Genomic DNA, 20,983 nt, shown 5'->3' on the forward strand with positions numbered 1-20,983 from the left:
ACTGGATGATCTTGGAGGTCTCTTCCAACCAGGTTGATTCTATGATCTTCAGGGATGAAGATCACCACCTCCCTGAGCAGCCTGTTCCACTGTTCTGTCACCCTCATATTGGAATGGGCAGCCCAGGGAGGTGGTGGAGTTGCTGCCCCTGGAGATGTTGAAGCCAAGCCTGGCTGGGGCACTTAGTGCCATGGTCTGGTTGATTGGACAGGGCTGGGTGCGAGGATGGTCTGGCTGAGCTTGGAGGCCTCTTCCAACCTGGTCAATTCTATGATTCCAATGTCCAATTTAATGTACCTTGCTCTAGTTTAGAAGCATTGCTCCTTGTCTTACTGCTCTGTGTCCCTGTAAGCAGTCTCTCCCAGCTTTCTTGTAGGCCCCCTTCAGGTACTGGCATATGAAACTGCCCTGTTAACTGTTTGACCCGCAGAGACCCTGGCAGCAGCCACATGGTTCAGATTGCAGGTACTAGCTCCTAATAGCTGCTTTCTTCTGGAGTGATAACGTAGTTCTGCCTCTCCAGTGTGTGTCATGGCACCATGGTGAGTGTTCCCCAGCCTGCCTTGCCTGGAGAGAGGACAGAGTGTGAAAAGGGCACCCTGTGGCCCCTGCCTGTGTTTCAGATTTGCCGCAAGCTGAACGGAGTCCGTTTCACCTGCTGCAAGAGCGCCAAAGACCGCACGTCCATGTCGGTGACACTGGAGCAGTGCTCCATCCTGAGGGACGAGCATCAGCTTCACAAAGACTTCTTCATTCGGGCCCTGGACTGTATGAGAAGGTACGTGGAGATTTTTGGGTGCCCCTTGCATTTTGAGCTAAGCCAGCAGCTACAGCTCAGGACGGTCTAAAGCTGCTTGCAGCTGTGCCACAAGCCTGCAGTCCTGCTTTAGCAGAGAAGCAACCAGCTGAGCGCCAGCTGCTAGGTCAGCTCCACATGCAAGGCCTTTGAACTGCACATTTTGTCACTGCTAACAGTTCTGAGATAGAGGTGTGAAACCTTCCAAGTGTCACTTCACTGCCACAGGATTTCACTGAAGCAAATAGCAGTTTTTAGGCTTTCATAAGGCTTAAAACTTTTAACAGTCTTCCATTACCATTACAAACCCCCCCACAGTTATTGTCTGCTTTAAGGTATTTCCACGTTCATTAGATCATTTGTATAAAATCCAGACCAGCCTGGTAGAAGCAGGATGAGCATTTGTTGCAGATGGTAACTCTTTATTAGCTCCTGTTATTAAAGATAAGGCTTGGTCTGATGGTGATTGCCACCAACACCTGATAAGATCTTTACTGTGCTTCAAAAGAAAGATGATTTATTCTAAATGCCAACCAAGCAGAAGCTGGGTCTGATGTTATCAGCAATGTGTAATTAAAGGGATGCGAAGATTTCTGATTATCTGAAGCTTTAGTGAAGAAAAAAAGCCTACTGAAGCAAGCAGGTTTGGGTCATGAAGTGAATGTGGATGCTCTGGTCTCAAAAGGAACTTTGATAACTGACTTCATTGAGTACTGTGTTGTGTTTCCTGAGTTTAAATAGATCCATGATGTCACAATAATTAACAGAGCTCGCTGCAAAATGAGCAGAAAAGAAAATATTCTGGCCAGCCTGCAAAGAAGTGACTGACCCACACCTTGTGCTTGTGTGAAACACAAAGCTGAGTGTGGATCTGCAGGGGCCACAGCGAGTGAGCAGTCCTGCTTAAAGCCTGCTAATTCTTGACCTTAACATGTAGTGCTGTCAGTTAGGGGATTAATGCCTAGGTGACGCTGCAGGACTGGGTCCCTTTGTCTTTTGGCAGGGATAGGTGTTGTAGAGAAAAAAGGTGATGCTTCCCAGGAGTAGCTGAGCAGAGATGGCTCAAGTGCAGAGCTGGTGTGCACAGTGCTAGCTCAGTGTGATGTGTGAAGCCCAGGCGCATCGCTCCGTCTGTTACCATCAGCTTGCCTAAGTCCCTTAGTGTCTGCAGCGTTTCAGTGCCTTAGTGACTCGTGTGCAGTCTTTCATTGCTACATCTTCTGTCATTAATGAAAACTTCCTGAGCTTCCTGTGTTAAGTTTCATTTCTGTTGGCATTTCAAATATGGTCTCTTTGGTTTTCTTTCTTTTCTGTCTCCAGAAAGTACAAAAGTGTGTGCCTTAAAGTAAATTACCAGACACAGGCCAGGTAATTGTTGGAAATCATTGCTGTGTTAGAATAGCACTGACCAGAGCTTCACAAACAAAACCCAACAGCCATGACCTTTAGGCAAACTAACTTAGACTGCAACAGTGGATTAGTTTTTGGTAGACTAAAATACAAGTGATTGAGTGGTTTTATAGCACATAACTGGTTCGAAAGCTGATGAGATGAGCACATTAGTTGTGTTTTGAGAGTAGCCCACATTCGGTGCTTCTGTGCTCCACAACCTCCCTGGGCAACCTGTGCCAGTGTCTCACCACCTTCACTGCAAAGAACCCTTTTCTGACATCTAGTTTCAATCTTCCCTCTGCCAGTTTAAACCCATTCCCCCTTGTCCTGTCATTACAAGACCTTGTCAATAGTCCCTCCGCAGCCTTCCTGTAGCCCCCTTCAGATACTGGAAGGCCACTATAAGGTCTCCTCAAAGCCTTCTCTCCTCCAGGCTGCGGAGTCCCATCTCTTGTAGCCTGTCCTCATAGCAGAGCTGCTCCAGCCCTCTGATTATCTTATCCAGCCCTCTGATCACTTAGTTAAACTCTGTCAATCAAGTCCCTTTATGCTGATTGCCACAAATCACTTCTGAGCCTTTCAAAAGAAGAAGTGGACAAGAAAAATGCCATTTTGACGTCTAGGTTGTTAATAGGCTGCATTGATCTTTGAAAGCCTTCTTTCAAGAGTTAACAGTAGGAGATAGACAGTCCTGTGAAACACAGTGAGCTGTGAAGGCAAAAGGCTGTTCAGCCTTCATGGGAAATGCCATCATTTGGAGATGTGAAAATTATAAAGGTGTCTGTGTAGCTGTGAAGCTTTTTCTTCTCCTGCCAGTGCTGACACAGCTTTGCTGGGGAGCATTTGCTTAAGAACAAGGGGACACAGTCTGAAGTTGTGGCAGGGGAGATCAAGGCTGGATGTTGGGAGGGAGTTGTTGCCAGAGAGTGATTGGCATTGGAATGGGCTGCCCAGGGAGGTGGTGGAGTGGCTGTCCCTGGAGGTGTTGAAGCAAAGCCTGGGTGAGGCACTTAGTGCCATGGTCTGGTTGATTGGCCAGGGCTGGGTGCTAGGTTGGACTGGATGAGCTTGGAGGTCTCTTCCAACCTGATTGATTTTGTGTTTCTTGCCAGCAGAAGCTTGGAAAAGCTAGACTTGTGCATGCTGCTGCTCTCAGCATCTCTGATATCCCTAAATTTTGGAGCAAACCAGAGGCCATTTCTGCTGTGTGTTTGCTTCAGTGTGCACTGCACAGTGCTGGTTTGGAAATACTGCCAGTAGCTGTGATTTAATGAGTTTGTAAGTTGAATCACTGTCTTGTAGTGATAAACTGCATGATGCTTATCATTGCTTCAGAGCAACAGCAAAAGCTGTGCAAAACACCTTCCATTAGTTGTCCCTTTAGCTTGTGAAAAATGCAGGGAAATGATGATTGGGACACAAACTTTATCACTTGCAGTATGTTATATATGGTTTTGTCTCCTGGGCACAGGTGAGTATTTCATACCATTCAGTGTTTACTCTCTTCCAAGAGACAGTAGAGAGACAGAACTGATTCACCCTAGCTCACTGCACTATCTGTCACACTCTTACTTTTTGAGATGGCTACTGCTGAAGGGAGGATGGACTCTGGTAGGCAGCTGTGAAGCAGCTCTGTAAAAGGCATTTCATTTGATTTGCTTTTTGTGCTTTAGCTTGGGGGTTTTGGTGGTTTGGGACTTTTTGCTGCTTGGGGCTGGGTTTGGTTTTGTTTTCTGGAGGGGATGGGTTTTGTTTTGGGTGTGAGGGAGTTCTTGCCTATTTTTTTCCCTTCCTTCTCCTTTTGTGACCCTATTTAATTTTAAGGTTCCAGTGACAGGGTCCCTTTTGGAGGCCGTGCATAGTGAATAACCTCAGAATCTCCTGAGTTTTGAGTGTGAATGATAGAACCAACAAAATTTGTGTGCTTCATAAAGAAGGTTTGTTTTTAACAATGCTTTTGATAACACCAAACAACCCAGGGTATTGATCAAGTGTTTGATGTTGTCATTAGTTATGGTATGATTGATGTTATTACTGTGTATCACAGAATCAGCCAGGTTGGAAGAGACATCCAAGATCATCAGCCTAGCCCTACCCAATCAACTAGACCATGGCACTGAGTGCCTCATCCAGGCTTTGCTTCAACACCTCCACGGAGAGAAACTGTCTTTGGCAACAGCTTCCTCCTAACATTACAGTTTAGACCTCCCCTGGCACAATAAGAGGCTGTGTCCCCTTGTTCTGTTGCTGCTTGCCTGGCAGCAGAGCCCAACCCCACCTGGCTACAGCCTCCCTTCAGGCAGCTGCAGACAGCAATGAGCTCTGCCCTGAGCCTCCTCTGCTGCAGGCTGCACCCCCCCAGCTCCCTCAGCCTCTCCTCACAGGGCTCTGCTCCAGGCCCCTCACCAGCTTTGGCGCCCTCCTGTGGACACCTTCCAGCACCTCAACATCTCTCTTGAGCTGAGGAGCCCAGAACTGGACACAGGTAGAGGTGCACACTGTGAGCACTTAGTTTTCAAACCCAGCCAAATGAAAAAGCCTTCTCCAGTAATTCTGCTTTCCCAGTTAGTAGCACAGTCTGTGTGTGGATCCTCAACAGCACAGCAGTGAATTACAACACTGCACCTCCCTGGCCCTGCTGACCACACTTCTGCTGCAGCCCAGGCTCTGGGTGGCCAGTGTAAGAGTAAGTGTCTTGTGTGCAGACAGTCAGATTACCTGGAAATACTGCCTGCTCTTCCTTGGTGAGATTCTCCTAGTCAGCCCTGCAAGAGTTCATTAATTCCCTCATTCACTTTGGTGCCTTGGTGCTTATGCTATTGCTTGTTCAGAACTTCCACGACAGACCAAGTCTTACCCGAAATGAGGAGCTGGATGCATTAAAGTCCCCAGAGGGAGTAATACAGGTTTCTTCTTATTAGATTGCACTTTATTAAAGTTTGCTGGAAGAGTGTGTGGGAAAAGTTCTCCATGCATATTTATTACATTAAAACTCCATGCACCACAGCTGATTTATTGTGCCTTTGACCATGTGCAGCTAAATCTCTCAGGCAACACTGCCTAGTCTGAAATTTAGATAAGAGTGGAGCAGGAAATGAGAATAAGTGGGTAGTAATAGTATACAATAGGTGATTAAAATTATCATGGAGCAAATCACTTCAAGAATTTATCTCCCTCTAAAACAATATTTGTCTCAGAATAATATTATCTGGGCAGGCAGAGCTGGTAACTAACTTCCTTCCTACAACCGTGCACAGATTGTGGAGAAGTTGGAGGGAACACAGAATAACAATCAGGGCAAGAGCAGCAACCAGCTGCAAGGCTGCTTTGGAACTGAAGATTCTGCAGGTAGAGCATCAGGCTCCAGCTCTGGCTGGCTCATCTAGACTGCAGGTAATAGACACATCCAGGTCTATTTTTCCTCTCATTTTAAAAGCTTCCTTAATGACTTCCTCCAACTCATTTTCTTTTGTAGAAATGCTCTCTGCTCACATAAGCATCATCTCTTCTCATCCATTATCCTCCTGTACTCAGCACTGATAGGGCCTCAATTTGGGTGCTGTGTCCAGTTCTGGGCTCCTCAATTCAAGAGAGATGTTGAGGTGCTGGAAGGTGTCCACAGGAGGGCGCCAAAGCTGGTGAGGGGCCTGGAGCAGAGCCCTGTGAGGAGAGGCTGAGGGAGCTGGGGGTGTGCAGCCTGCAGCAGAGGAGGCTCAGGGCAGAGCTCATTGCTGTCTGCAACTCCCTGAAGGAAGGCTGTAGCCAGGTGGGGTTGGGCTCTGCTGCCAGGCAAGCAGCAACAGAACAAGGGGACACAGTCTGAAGTTGTGCCAGGGCAGGTCTGGGCTGGATGTTAGGAGGAAGTTGTTGTCAGAGAGAGTGATTGGCATTGGAATGGGCTGCTCAGAGAGGTGGTGGGGTCACTGTCCCTGGAGGTGTTGAAGAGATGCCTGGATGAGGCACTTAGTGCCATGGTCTGGTTAACTGGACAGGGCTGGGTGACCTTGGTTGGACTGGATGAGCTTGGAGGTCTCCTCTAACCTGGCTGATTCTATGATTCCCTGTTCTGGTTTTCTTCCATAAGCTCCTGCTGGATCTCCTCTTTCCAGTGAGTATTTCCCTGTCTCTTACTCTCCTGCAGTGTCTCCCAGGTTTAAGATATTTGAGGAACTCCTTTGGCTGCAGTCTTTCTCAGCTCAGTTCAGAAGACATGTTTAGTGTTGGTTTCTAGATGTTACTTGCTTGGGCTGCTCTGATTTGATGACTGACACTTCATAAATGTGTCCTCATCATTACAGCAGCCTCTGGCAGACTTCCCTTTGTGTAGCTAGCAGCAGCATGGTGCTTCTCGGTGGCTCCTTGCAGTACCTGCTAGCTGTTTACAGTGGAGTGACCAAAGGATTTCCATTTGGACTATTATGTACTTATTATGGACTTCCTGCTTCCATGATGTTATCTGGAGTTGGCTGGAACTACACCCAGTAACAAAGCCAGTGGCTTTATATTGCTGTCTTCTGCATCATTCAGAGATAAATTTTGGGGGTAGTCTTGGGAACCTGCATCTTAACAGCCTGAAGCTCTGCTGTGCTCTGTATGAGTAGGAAGCATGGTATTTATAAGGAAGTTAATGCAAAGGAAAGGTTGGAGTCCATCCAAAGTGCACAGACAGAATCATCACTCCACAGTCAGCTCTGACTGCTACAACAGTTCAAATTGGTTTTTGCAACCCTGGGGCTTAGTGGTGCAGTAGCTCTGTCGTGCCTCTAAACATAGCCAGTGCCAGAATCACTGGGCACTGCTTTGGCTGTGCACCTGCAGTGCTGCTTTGTGCCCTGCTGAGGACTTGCTTCCCTGCTGGGGGCTTGCTTCCCTGCTAGCTTATCTTCTGTGCCCAGCCCAGACATTGCCCTGTGCATATTGTCTGCTAACAGTGGGCAAAGTACCAGGCTTCTGCCAGAGTGCAGTTTCTACCCGTGCAGGGTCCTGGTATCCTGCGCAAGACTTAGCCAAGGTTGAAGTCCCACAGAGCAATGAGGTCAGAGGATGGGAAAGGAATCTCCATTCCCTGTAGCTTCTGCCCTGGGATGAAATGTTTTAGATGTCTGACCCATACAATCATAGAATCAAGGAGGTTGGAAGCGACCTCCAAGATCATCCAGTCTAGCCCTATCCAAGCTGTGGCAGGGGAGGTCTAGGCTGGATGTTAGGAGGAAGTTGTTGGCAGAGAGAGTGATTGGCATTGGAATGGGCTGCCCAGGGAGGTGGTGGAGTCACCATGCCTGGAGGTGTTGAAGCAAAGCCTGGCTGGGGCACTTAGTGCCATGGTCTGGTTGCTTGGCTAGGGCTGGGTGCTAGGTTGGACTGGCTGAGCTTGGAGGTCTCCTCTAACCTGGTTGATTCTATGACTGAAAATGATGTTGGGTTTTCTGTGCATTTTGGGAAGCTCAATCCTCACTGCTCCATAGTTGTTGGTTTGGGTTTTCTACTTAAATCTCTTTGTAACTCATGCCAGGTTGCTAGCAATGGAGCATTTACAGAATGCAAAGTGGTCAGCAGCTAAAGGTTTGCTAAGCAACTTTCAACAAGCAGCTTTGTGGTGGTGTGGTAAGTAGAGGATGGGAGTGTCCACAGGAGGTGCTTGTGGAATGTTTTTCATAACACATTCAAGCCAGGAAATGAAAATCAGCATCTTCAGTGTGGTTGGTTTGGGGTTTCAGCTCAATTGGTGTAAGCACGGCTGGCATGATCTATGTTCTAAGTTTATTTCAGCTAATAAAATGCTGCTACAGAGAATGCCTCAGGGAAGCTCACAAGGATGGCTCAACTGGCTCTCTGTCAAAGGCAGCACTGGCTGGTTCTGAAACCATCCACGTAGCATCAGGCAAAGCAAGCAGTTAGAGTATCACATTGTCAAAGGTCCATGAATTGATTCTGAGTCCCAGAAAAGCCTGTTTTGCTGATATTGATTATCACTGGTTAGAACATTTATTCATGAGCCTTAACTAAAGGTCTCTGACACATTGTTTGCTGTTTCACCTCTTTTTGTTGTCAGCCTGCACTTAGAACCTTCTATCCCACTTAGGTGTTGCAACTCACTTATGCTGCCAGGCATTTCTGAGGGGTCTTCTCTCTCGTTTAAGAGCTTGTAATGATGAAGATGTGATAGGAGTTGGGTTTCTGCACAAAATACGGACCTTCCTACTGCCTCATCATCTGTTGTGTGTGTTGTAGTCCTCACTGTAGCCACTGCTCACGCGGTGAGCTGTGTATGCACTAAAGCCTTTCATGTAATGATCACTGGTTAAAGAAGTAGGTCAAGAGCTGAGATTTGAACATTGTGCAAACACTTCTTAATCTTGAGCAAATTAACCCTTCTAATTGCCAAGCAAAGGCTAAGGTCATGAAATGTGCCTTGTGTTTTTCTGACTTGACCACAAGAGGAAGATGGTGTAGAGATGTCAGATCATTCATGATCTCACAGCCCTCTCCTTTGATGGAAATTGAATTCAGAACTACTTTTTCCTGAGCAGACTCTTCTTGTTGTCTGGTTTGCTTTAAATAAAAGCCACATTGTTCTACTTGAACATGCAGTAGCAATGCTTGTAAAGAAGGTTCATTGCCTATACTGACTTTGCTATTCTGCATGGGAGTAATTCTCTTTGCCCAATCCTTTTTGATACTTGAGTTCATGCTGACACAGTGCATGCAGCAGTGCTGGCAGCACAGTGAAAGCCTCTCTCCCTCCTGGACACTGCTGAACTGGTGCGTCAACTGCCTGAGTGTTGGTGGATAGCCCTCCCTCAACATCATACTGAATAAAGTCCTCTTGCTTTCTTACTGTGTTGCTGCCCAAGGCAAAAAGGTCGATGCCTGTGTCCTCTTCCTCTGTAAAACTGTGCTGCTGCAATGTTATTATCAGCAGATTTGTAGGCAAATGCTTTCAATGCAGTTTGACATTTCTGTTAGACAGATTAACTTCATTTGCCATGCCAGGATGCTGCTTGAATTCATTCTGAAAGCAAGCTAGGTCATGTCAGACCTCTACTGTGAATCACAGAATCAGCCAGGTTGGAAGAGACCTCCAAGCTCATCCAGTCCAGCCTAGCACCTGAGGGTGTGCAGCCTGGAGAAGTGGAGGCTCAGGGCAGAGCTCATTGCTGTCTACAGCTACCTGAAGGAAGGCTGTAGCCAGGTGGGGTTGGTCTCTTCTGCCAGGCAAGCAGCAACAGAAGGAGGGGACACAGTCTGAAGCTGTGTCAGGGGAGGTCTAGGCTGGATGTTAGGAGGAAGTTGTTATCAGAGAGAGTGATTGGCATTGGAATGGGCTGCCCAGGGAGGTGGTGGAGTCACCATCCCTGGAAGTGTTCAAGAAAAGCCTGGCTGGGGCACTTAGTGCCATGGTCTGGTTGGCCAGGGCTGGGTGCTCGGTGGGACTGGATGAGCTTGGAGGTCTCTTCCAACTTGGTTGATTCTATGATTCTGTGGTTCATTGGTTTCTGTCACATGTTGGTATTTCATTATGTGACTCAAATGAAGCTTTAAAAAGGGCTTCAAAGCTTTCCAAGTATTTCTCCAAGACAAGTAGCAGTTTGTGGAGTGCTTTATTGCCTTATTTTTGTACCACCATGGATTCTGATTGCTTCAGCTGCCTTGACTGGCAATGACAGTTTAGTTACAGCACTTTAGACTCTGGTGTCCTGTGTTGCCCTGTAGCTTTAGGATCTGCCATTTAAGATGATGAAGATTTTCCTGAGGTGGAAGTGCTGGGAGACTTTGTTGCCTTCACATGATGTGACGGAGCAATTGTTGCTTGGTGTTGAGAGAGGATGATGAAACTTCAGTGCATTTTGTGTCAGACACTTTCTGCTCCCTTCCAGACAGTGGCTATCCACTGGTAAGAGGGTGCTGAGAAGAGACTTTCAGAGTGAGCTAGAAAGGAATTTGTAGCCTTAGCTAATTGTTTCTAGCAGTATTTTGTGACAGAGCTGGCTCCTGTTCGATGCTGTCGGTCTCAGAGGCAATCATTCCTCCTGCTGTCACAAAGAATCTTCCTCTGTGCAGCACAACAGGGAAAACAAAACTCATTTCAGTCTCAATTTAAGTTTAATTCCAAGGTAAAACTTGAAATGAGGTGGTAATGAGCTTGAACTCAGAGTTTTGATTATCTCCTGCATGCTTATCCAAGAGCTCAGACACAGGACAGGTGTTTCCCAGACATGGCTCTGTTCTGGCAGTGTTTGTCTCTCCAGCAGATTAGAAGCTGAAAGGTTCTGCTTCACTTACAGTTAATATTGTGAGAGGCTTTTCAGTGCAGCTTTTAGGTTTGAATCTGACCTACCTAAGCATACACCCAAATGAAGAAACTGTAATCACTGTGAATGTCATAATGCGAGGAAAATAAGAGTTAGTAAGACAAAGAGAGTGGTCCTCTGAAACGGGGTAATCAAACCAGTTCAAACCATTTAGAAGGCAAAACTCACCAGTGTGTCTCTCAGTTGTGCAGTGGCAGCCCTGTGGGTACCGTGGTGGCAACAGCCACACTCTCCTTCATTTGGGCATCACAAAGCCAAGTGTAAGGTCCTGCACCTGGGGGGGTGCAATCCCAAGCACATCTATAGGCTGGGTGGGGAATGGCTGAGAGCAGCCCTGAGGAAAAGGGCCTGGGGGTCTGGGCTGATGAAAAGCTCAGCAGGAGCCTGCAGTGTGAGTGCAGCCCAGACACAACCCTGTGCTGGGCTGCAGCAAGAGCAGTGTGGGCAGCAGGGCAAGGGAGGAGATTCTGCCCCTTGGCTCTGCTCTCCTCACACCCCACCTGCAGTCCTGTGTGCAGTCCTGGAGCCCCCAGCACAAGCAGGACATGGAACTGTTGGAGTGAGTCCAGAGGAGGCCACCAAGATGCTCAGAGGGCTGCAGCAGCTCTGCTGTGAGGACAGGCTACAAAAGTTTGGGCTCTGCAGCCTGGAGAAGCAAAGACTTTTGATGAGACCTTCCAGTATCTGAAGGGGGCTACAGGAAGGCTGGAGAGGGACTATTGACAAGGTCTTGTAATGAGAGGATGAGGAGGAATGGGTTTAAACTGGCAGAGAAGAGATTCAAACTGGATGTTAGGAAGGGGTTCTTTGCAGTGAGGGTGGTGAGACACTGGCACAGGTTGCCCAGGGAGGTTGTGTCTGCTCCTTCCCTGGAGGTGTTCAAGGCCAGGCTGGATGAGGCCTTGAGTGACCTGTTCTAGTGAGAGGTGTCCCAGCCTATGGCAGGGGGTTGGAACTGGATGAGCTTTGAGGTCCCTTCCAACCTAAACCATTCTGTGATTTTATCTGTGACTTCTGAGGTACTGCTTTGTGCCTCACACATTTAATATACTCACTGATAAGTAATCTTTACCTTGAAATAGAATCATAGAATCAAGCAGGTTGGAAGAGACCTCCAAGCTCATCCAGCCCAACCTAGCACCCAGCCCTAGCCAATCAACCAGATCATAGCACTAAGTGCCTCATCCAGGCTCTGCTTGAACACCTCCAGGGACAGCAACTCCACCACCTCCCTGGGCAGCCCATTCCAATGCCAATCACTCTCTCTGACAACAACAACTTCCTAACATCCAGCCTGTACTGGGGTAGCTTATGCCGAGTTAAAGGAACTACACCAGCAAATGTGGGCTAGAAATCTGCCATCAGAGCTCTGTGGTGAGCCCTGTCCCATGCCCCAGTGCAAGCAGACACAGCAGCCTGTCATAAACATGGAAGGGAAAGCAGGTCTTTAGGATATCTGATCCATCCTTTCTGGCCAATTTGTTCTCCAGGAACACTCCAAAGGATTACTTAAATTGAGAACAATCCTCTGCCCCTGCGTGAGGCTGTTCCAGGTACAGATGAGGCAATAACCCTTCCTGTAGTGTGGATTTCACTCATCTCTCTGAGAATATAGAACCAGATGGAATAAGCAGCACCCAGTGGCCTGGCAGAAGTTAGGAGACCTTTTCCCAGTCAGGGCCAGCCCCTGCTGTTCTGCTGGGCTGCTTTATTAATAGCCACTTTGTTACTGCTGCCTTAGGAAATGCAGTGAGCATCCAATTTCCTCTTGGAAATGAAGCACTACATTACCTCAGTAGCTACTATTGAAGCTCTGTGCAACTTAAAACACAGATGTTAAAACTAATGGGACTGAATGAAGCCACTCTGAATTGTAATCTTGGAACAGAGAAGTGGGTTTAGCATGGGGCGGGGTAATTAGGATGTTTATTAAATGAAATACACATTACAATGCAGAGGTAAAAAAGCCAATGCTGATTTATGGGGAAAAAAACCCAAATGCAAAACCAAAACAGCTTTAAACTTCCTATCCATACTCCATTGGGTGTGGACCACCAAAAGGGAAATAAAAAGGCATTTAATCTGTTACAAAGTTAATGTTCTGTGCCACACTGTAATGTAGTCCAAAACAGACAATTGCTTGCTCAGAAGTGTTTTCCTTTTTCTTTTATTCACATTACAGATTTAAGTCAAGACAGTCCTTTAAAAACAGCCCACAGTCAAGCTTGAAAGTTTAGGCAGTTAGCCATCATGTTCAACCATACTTACGGTGCTGGAAAGGAAATCTGAGGCAGGTGTGGGTCCTTTTGTAAGTGCCACGGTGGCAGCACTTGGATGGGCTGGTTAGAGATAGGGGAGTAAAGCACATAGGGCAGTTCACCACTGGACACAGCACTCAAGGTGTGGCCTGAGCAGTGCTGAGCACAGGGGCACAAGAACCTCCCTTGTCCTGCTGCCCACACTGCTCCTGAGCCAGCCCAGGATGCCATTGGCTCTGCTGCCTACCTGGGCACACTGCTGCCTCATCTTCAGCTACTCTCTACCAGCACCCCCAGCTCCCTCTCTGCCTGGCTGCTCTCAGCCACTCTGGCCCCAGCCTGTAGCACTGCTTGGGGTTGTTGAGGCCTAAGTGGAGTATCCTGCACTTGGCCTCGTTAAATCTCATCCCATTGGCCTCTGCCCACCTATGCAGCCTGGCCAGGTCCCTCTGCAGGGCTCTCCTACCCTCCAACAGCTCCACAGCTGCTCCTAGCTTGGTGTAAACTGCAAACTTACTGAGGCTGGACTCAATCCCCTGATCCAGATCATCCCAGACATTGAATAAGATCAGGCCCAGCACTGGTCCCTGGGGCACACCACTGGTGACAGCTGCCAACTGGATGTGGCACCATTCACCACCACTCTCTGGGAAGCCCCAGCTGTTGCTTTTGGCACCTAACAACTTGCCATTCCAGTTTGAGGGAGACTACCACATGTTGCCTTTCAGATGATTTGGATCAGGTTTTGGAATCATATTTTATAGTTATCCTGGTAAAGAACTGAAGGTTAAAAAGGTAGGAGGGCAAAGTGTGGCAGCGAAAAGAGACTGCTGACAGCAGCTCACCACCTGTCGTGTTTTAAACATCTGTTTGTCACTGGACACCAATTTCTTTACTGCCATGGGGTCAGGGAAGACAGAAGTTACTGGAAAGTCACACAAGTTCAAAGAGCATTGTTAAATTGATGCTTAACCTCCAATATTTGGGCCATTTCCTCTGTTTGCCTGCCTGGTTCCTATCACAGAATCATAGACTCAATCAGGTTGGAAGAGACCTCCAAGCTCATCCAGGTCAACCAGACCATGGCACTAAGTGCCTCAGCCAGGCTCTGCTTGAACACCTCCAGGGACGGAGACTCCATCACCTCCCTGGGCAGTGGAGGTGATGGAGAGTGGCTTGGGCAGCTCATCTGCCAGCTCTCTCGGCACCCTAGGATGGACCCCATCTGATCCCATGGACTTGTGAAAATCCAAGTGGCTCAGCAGGTCTCTTCTTCCTGCTGGGTTACAGGGGGACTACACTGGTCCTTGGCTCCATCTGCCAGTTCAGGAGGCCAGTAGTTCTGCAGAGAACCTGTCCCACTATTGAAGATTGAGGCAAAGAAGGTGTTAAGTACCTCTGCCTTTTCCTCATCCTTTGTCACTATATTCCCCTCTCCATCTAATAATCCTGTGACTAACTACTGCACGCTTTGAGATTTTGGTGGTAGCAGTCCTCATTGGTTAGCTCCCTTGTTTATAGAGAGCAGTAGCCATTAAGCAGGGGATTTAAATAAGTTCCACTATCCTAAATTGCTGTTTATGTATTTCAAATGTAAACATCTCTTCTGGACAGAAAGCTGCTTAAGAGTACATCATTTTGGCACCACTCTGAATCCTGCAAATACTTAGCCACTTTAAGTAGATGTTTGGAAGCTGATCTTTCAAATCCTTTCCCAGTGTTTCAGGAGATGTTGGTTTAGTTTTTCTGCTGTTGAGATCTGATGTGTTTATGTTTGAAAAAGAACCCATTTATAGCTGATGCTCCTTAGAAACAAATATGCAGCTAAGGAGTTGAGTGAATGGGAGGCAGAGGAGGCTTTCTAAATAAAACAGATCCTCCTTAGGGAAGCAAATGTTTGGTAGATTTTTTTATTCCTTGCCCTCAGGTTGTCTGTTACTTCTTCAGTCCTTAATTATCCTGAACTCAAGAGAACCCTCATGGGCCAGTGTAAAACTACCAATTTCCCAGTGAAAATGTCATTAGCTGTGAGTAATGCCAGTTTAGGATGGATCATTGTAGTGTAAGTTGGCTGTGGTGTTCTCTGTGGGCTTCATTACTGAGTACCATACCTGAATATGTGATTTGTATTTTTATAGAGTTGTTTTCATAGAATCATCCAGGTTGGAAGAGAGCTCCAAGCTCAGCCAGCCCAACCTAGCACCCAGCTCTGGCCAATCAACCAGACCATGGCACTAAGTGCCTCAGCCAGGCTTGGCTTCAACACCTCCAGGGACAGCGACTCCACCACCTCCCTGGGCAGCCCATTCCAATGCCAATCACTCTCTCTGCCAACAACTTCCTCCTGACATCCAGCCTAGACCTCCCCTAGCACAGCTTGAGACTCTGTCCCCTTCTTCTGTTGCTGGTTGCCTGGCAGAAGAGACCAACCCCACCTGGCTACAGCCTCCCTTCAGGGAGTTGTAGGCAACAATGGGGTCTGCCCTGAGCCTCCTCTTCTGCAGGCTGCACACCCCCAGCTCCCTCAGCCTCCCCTCACAGGGCTCTGCTCCAGGCCCCTCTCTAGACACATTGCAGTATCTCAACATCTCTCTTCAATGGAGCAGCCCAGAACTGGACACAGCACTCAAGGTGTGGTCTGAGCAGTGCTGAGTCCAGGGGCAGAATAACCTCCCTTGTCTGCTGGCCACACTGTTCCTGAGCCAGGCCAGGATGCCATTGGCTCTCCTGGCCACAGCATCCTGTCTGCACCAGTGTACATCCTTGTCTGACAAGTGCGACTGCTGACCTGCACCCAGACACCTTGAGATTTGAGTCTCATATGATCAATAAGTACTTAGGCAAAGAGCAAAAGTAAAGAGAAGTGGTTGAAAGCACTTCTGCTACCTTTGGTTTCACTGTGTTGCAAGAGAGTAGGAAGGATATTATTAACACAGTGGTACAAAGACAGTGCTCAAGCCACAGTCCTCTTGCCCTGTGTATATCAGTGAGGTAAGAGGAGTTGCCTGTAGATTGGCAATGATCATGTTTTGGAAATTACTTCTGCTCTTTGAATGCAGCTTTTGTATTGCATTGATTTTGTCTCAGCTGTCAGTAGTAGCATAATGACAGCACTTTATGAGATTCAAGTAACAGAGAAGTAAATGCTAATAAACTGAGACAAGCACAGTTCCAGCACCCCTCTTACTTGCTAGCCAGGCTCTGGTGAGATGGTGTGAAGGTGGTTTACTTCTTAAGGAAGGTTTGTTGAAAATTAAATCCTGGGAATGATTGAGGTAATTTTCTACAATAGCATTTTATACCTGTCCATGTGTATTTGGGTCCATGGCAGAGGATAAGTTAGGTAGTTTGAAAGTCTTGGCCCTTATTGGCACAGTAAATATATGCTGAAAAGGGAAACTTAGTTGCTAGAAGCCTCTAACTGCTGTCAACAGCCACAGAAACACAGTGGCCAAAAGAGAGAAAGAGGCAGCAGCTCACTCAGGCTGGGGTGGGTGGCTGCACTGTTTCATAGCTCATTGGCCATGAACAAGTGCTAGAGAGGACACTGAATGGCAACCAGCCATAGAACGAGGGGACACAGTCTGAAGTTGTGCCAGGGGAGGTCTAGACTGGATTTTAGGAGGAAGTTGTTGGCAGAGAGAGTGATTGGCATTGGAATGGGCTGCCCAGGGAGGTGGTGGAGTCACCGTGCCTGGAGGTGTTATAAGCCTGGCTGGGGCACTTAGTGCCATGGTCTGTTTGATTTGCCAGGGCTGGGTGCTAGGTTGGCCTGAATGAGCTTAGAGGTTTCTTCCAACCTGCTTGATTCTGTGGTTCTGTGAATGCTGGCACACCTTATGGGCCTGGAAAGGCAGTGTGATTCCCAGTGAGGTTAATGTGAGATGTGTTACAAGATAATTGAAGGTCATTAGCATTTATTAGAGATTAAAAGGGAAGCAGAATTCCCTAAGGCTTGCCATTGTAATGGGCACTTGGGGAGGAAGAAGCGTTTCTGATTAGCAGCCTGTGTGCTTTTTGGCTGCACTGTAGATTTTTCTGTTTGACCACCTGGCCCCTGGCTCAGGGTGACTCAAGCCAAACACTGTCAGCATGTGAATAAGGGTTACTGTTTTTCTTCCTGATGAAAGGCAAACATGACCAGGAACATCAGCAGCACTAGGATTAATGTGTCTCAGACTTGGCCAGGTTGAGAATTGCATTTGTGTAAAGAAAGTGTAAAATAGGAGGTGTGGGGCAAGAAAAAACTCCCTCAAGTTGCACCAGGCGAGGTTTGGGTTGGACAGAGACATTCAAAAGTAGCTTGGATGTGTTCCTGTGTGATCTGCTCTAACTGATCTTGCTCTAGCCGGGGAGTTGGGCTAGAGCAAGGTCCCTTCCACACCTAACATTCTGTGGTTAGGAAAAATTCCTTCACTGAAAGAGCTGTTAAGCATTGGAACAGGCTGTCCTGGTGTCCAGGCTTGTGTTAGAGACACTGTGGGCAGCAGGAGCAGGGAGGTGATCATTCCTCTGTGCTCAGCACTGGTGAGGCTGCACCTCCACTGTTGTGTTCAGTTCTGGGCCTCCCTCTATAGGAAGGACATTGAAGTGCTGGAGCATGTCCAGAGAAGCGCAGTGAGGCTGGTGAAGGGCCTGCAGCACCTGGGCTGCATGAGCATTTGAGGGAGCAGGGAATGCCCTTGAGAAGAGGAGGCTGAGGGGAGAGCTCACTGGGTCAAAGATTGGAGTGGATCATCTCTGAAGACTCTTCCAACCAGATACATTCTGTACTGTGTCCAGTTCTGGACTACTCAATTTGAGAGAGATGTTGAGGTACTGGAAGAGGTCAACAGAAAGTATTTAAAGCCTGCTTAGACATATGGGTTTATGTTTCACTGTGCTGTGTGAACTGGATGTGGAATCACATCCATAGTAAAACTTCCTTGCTATGACAGAAAGGACTAGGAGTGAGTGTGACTCACTGGGCCATTTTACTAGGGCCATGTATTTATGGAGTTGTGTGTTCAGAACTTAACTGGAGGATGTAGCTGTCCTCATTTCACACATGCTCTGAGCACTAAGAAACCTAAGATTTGGTTTATGGGTTGCTTGTAGATTCTTGTTTGGTTATTTTCCTGCACAAAGGCATAGTTCACAGAATCACAGAATCAATCAGGTTGGAAGAGACCTCCAAGCTCAGCCAGTCCAACCTAGCACCCAGCCCTAGCCAGTCAACCAGACCATGACACCGAGTGCCCCAGCCAGGCTTGGCTTCAACACCTCCAGGGACAGTGACTCCACCACCTCCCTGGGCAGCCCATTCCAATGCCAATCACTCTCTGTCACTTCAGTATTGGTTGCACATTGGATTGAATCTCAAACCTTGCAAGAAAGATTTGCCAGGGAAGGTTCTGCAGCTATGTCCTGAGGATTCCCCTCTCTGAAATCCTAAATGCTTTCTAGAAGAGAGTCTGGGAAGATTATTAGAGTCATATTTTTGCTATAAAGAGTAACCTTGGTAGGATCCATGTGTAATACTGCACAGCTGTGTGGGAAAATAGTCGAATGAAACAGCAGATCCTTTGCTTGGTGTATAATAGAGGTGGAAATCCTGTTTCCAAAAAGCACTCAGCTGTGTCTTGACAGGCAAAGAAAAATCTCTCCTGCAAAACTATCACTCCTCAGTTCTGAAACTAATCTCTCACACAGTTACCAGGATGACTTCGCAGGACTCAAAACCTCTGCCCACGGCTGTAAATTAAAACCTCCTGGAGAATGCTTCTAGGACATGCTCTGAAGTGATGTTAGAGAGTGGAATTACAAAATGTTTCCTAGCACAATTTTGGCAGATTTTTGCACTCACCCAGGTGATCCCAGGGCATATGGGGTCTTAGCACAAACAAGGGACTGCTCCCATACAGTGGCTTCAGTTCAGCAATCTCTTTTGTCAGAGAAAGACATAGACACATAACATAGAATCACAGAATGGTTTAGGTTGGAAGGGACCTCAGAGCTCATCCAGTTCCAACCCCCTGCCATAGGCACAGGGACAAGAAGGTTAAACTGGCAGAGGGTAGATTGAATCTGGCTGTTAGGAAAGGTTTCTTTGCAGTGAGGGTGGTGAGACACTGGCACAGGTTGCCCAGGGAGGCTGTGAAGCACAGAATCACCCAATGTGATCTTTGATCTGTGCTCCACAACCTCCCTGGAGGTGTTTAAGGCCAGGTTGGATGAGGCCTTGAGCAGCCTGTTCTAGTGGGAGGTGTCTCTGCCTATGGCAAGGGGTTGGAACTATGCGATCCTTGAGGTCCCTTCCAACCTAAACCATTCTATGATACTTCCCCCTAAACAGGTTGCTCAAGGCTTCATCCAACCTGGCCTTGAACACCTCCAGGGAGGGAGAAGCCACAGCCTCCCTGGGCAACCCGTGCCAGTGTCTCACCATCCTCACTGCAAAGAACCCTTTCCTAACATCCAGTTTCAATCTCCCCTCTGCCACTTTACATCCGTTATCTCTCATCCTGTCATTACAAGACCTTGTCAGTAGTCCCTCTCCAGCCTTCCTGTAGCTGCCTTCAGATACTGGAAGGCCACTATAAAGCCTTCTCTTCTCCAGGATGCAGAGCTCTTGTGGCCTGTCCTCATAGCAGAGCTGCTGCAGCTCTCTGAGCATCTTGGTGGCTTCCTCTGGACTGGCTCCAGCAGTTCCATGTCCTTCTTGTGCTGGAGGCCCCAGAACTGCACCCAGGACTCCAGGTGGGGTCTGAGGATAGCAGAGTAAAACATGAATGTGGCTTTGCTGTCAGGCTGCAGTGGTGGGGAACTGCTGAGGGTGGATTTAAGCTGCTAACATTGGTGTCTTAAAGCAGCAGTGAGGAAAATGGGTTGTGTGTGTCTAACTGGAACATTTTGCTGAGTTGTATTGTTTTCACTGGCAGTGAACCAGTAACCACATGGGTTAATGTCAGGGGGAAATGTTTCTTGCTGATGTTCTGTCTCAGTCACAGAGGAAAGTACTCAGCACAGTTACCTGAAGCACTGGGAGGTGATTGACACTCATGATGTATAGCCTCTATAGTATGTTTCATGTGAAGCTTTGCACTGCCCTTTTAGCTGTTCTTCAGAGTTAACAGTATGTTAAAAGTAAACAGAGACAAACAGAGTGGGATTGCTTTGTGGTGAGCCAACTGTTTTTGGGACAAAATGAGCTAAACTGGAAATTTCCCTGGTTTTCAGGACAGCTATGAAGTGCCCTGTAAACAAAGTCAAACTAAATGTTTAACCTAGCATTCAGTATTTCAGACTTTTCTCTTTAGCTTGCTCTAATTCTCCAGTTCTGGGCTCCTCAGATCAAGGGAGATGTTGAGGTACTGGAAGGTGTCCAGAGAAGGGCAGCAAGGCTGGTGAGGGGCCTGGAGCACAGCCCTGTGAGGAGAGGCTGAGGGAGCTGGGGGTGTGCAGCCAGCAGAAGAGGAGGCTTAGGGCAGAGCTCATTGCTGTCTACAACTCCCTGAAGGGAGGCTGTAGCCAGGTGGGGTTGGGCTCTGCTGCCAGGCAAGCAGCACCAGAACAAGGGGACACAGTCTCAAGGTGTGCCAGGGGAGGTCTATGCTGGATGTTAGGAGGAAGTTGTTGTCAGAGAGAGTGATTGGCATTGGAATGGGCTGCCCAGGAAGGTGGTGGAGTTGCTGTGCCTGAAGGTGTTGAAGCAAAGCCTGGCTGGGGCACTTAGTGCCATGGTCTAGTTGATTGGCCAGGGCTGGGTGCTCTAGGGACATGCCCACAGCCTCATCCAGCCTGGCCTTAAACACCTCCAGCCATGGGGCCTCAAACACCTCCCTGGGCAACCCATTCCAGCCTCTCACCACTTACATGCTCAACAACTTCCTCCTCACCTCCAGGCTGACTCTCCCCACCTCCAGCTTTGTTCCATTCCCCAAAGTCCTGTCACTCCCTGACAGCATAAAAAGTCCCTCCCCAGCTTTTTTGTAGCCCCCTTCAGATCCTGGAAGGCCACAAGAAGGTCATCTGGGAGCCTCCTCTTCTCCAGCCTGCACAGCCCCAACTCTCTCAGCCTGTCCTCACAGCAGAGCTGCTGCAGCCCTCTGAGCATCCTCCTGTCCCTGCTCTGGACACTCTCCAGCATCTCCACGTCCCTCTTGTAATGGGGGCTCCAGAGCTGGATGCAGTACTCCATGTGGGGTCTCAGCAGAGCAGAGTAGAGGGGGACAATCACCTCCCTG

General features: G+C 48.0%; 1 protein-coding gene across 10 annotated transcripts in view; it reads left to right on the forward strand.

The window, feature by feature from the left end:
* The window catches only part of INPP4B (inositol polyphosphate-4-phosphatase type II B), a 311,591-nt gene that overhangs the window by 278,486 nt on the left and 12,122 nt on the right, over positions 1–20,983 (forward strand). For 7 of the 10 annotated variants that reach the window (XM_064149509.1, XM_064149507.1, XM_064149508.1 and 4 more), the window contains one exon: positions 624–778. In XM_064149509.1, the coding sequence (XP_064005579.1) occupies positions 624–778 (155 nt within the window). Of the gene's footprint in view, positions 1–623; positions 779–7,700; positions 7,793–8,270; positions 8,538–20,983 lie in introns of those variants that run through there. The other 3 variants (XM_064149503.1, XM_064149510.1, XM_064149511.1) reach the window with 1 other exon arrangement.

This window comes from Pogoniulus pusillus, chromosome 10 (genome assembly GCF_015220805.1).
Source record: "Pogoniulus pusillus isolate bPogPus1 chromosome 10, bPogPus1.pri, whole genome shotgun sequence".
Taxonomy (NCBI): Eukaryota; Metazoa; Chordata; class Aves; order Piciformes; family Lybiidae; genus Pogoniulus; species Pogoniulus pusillus.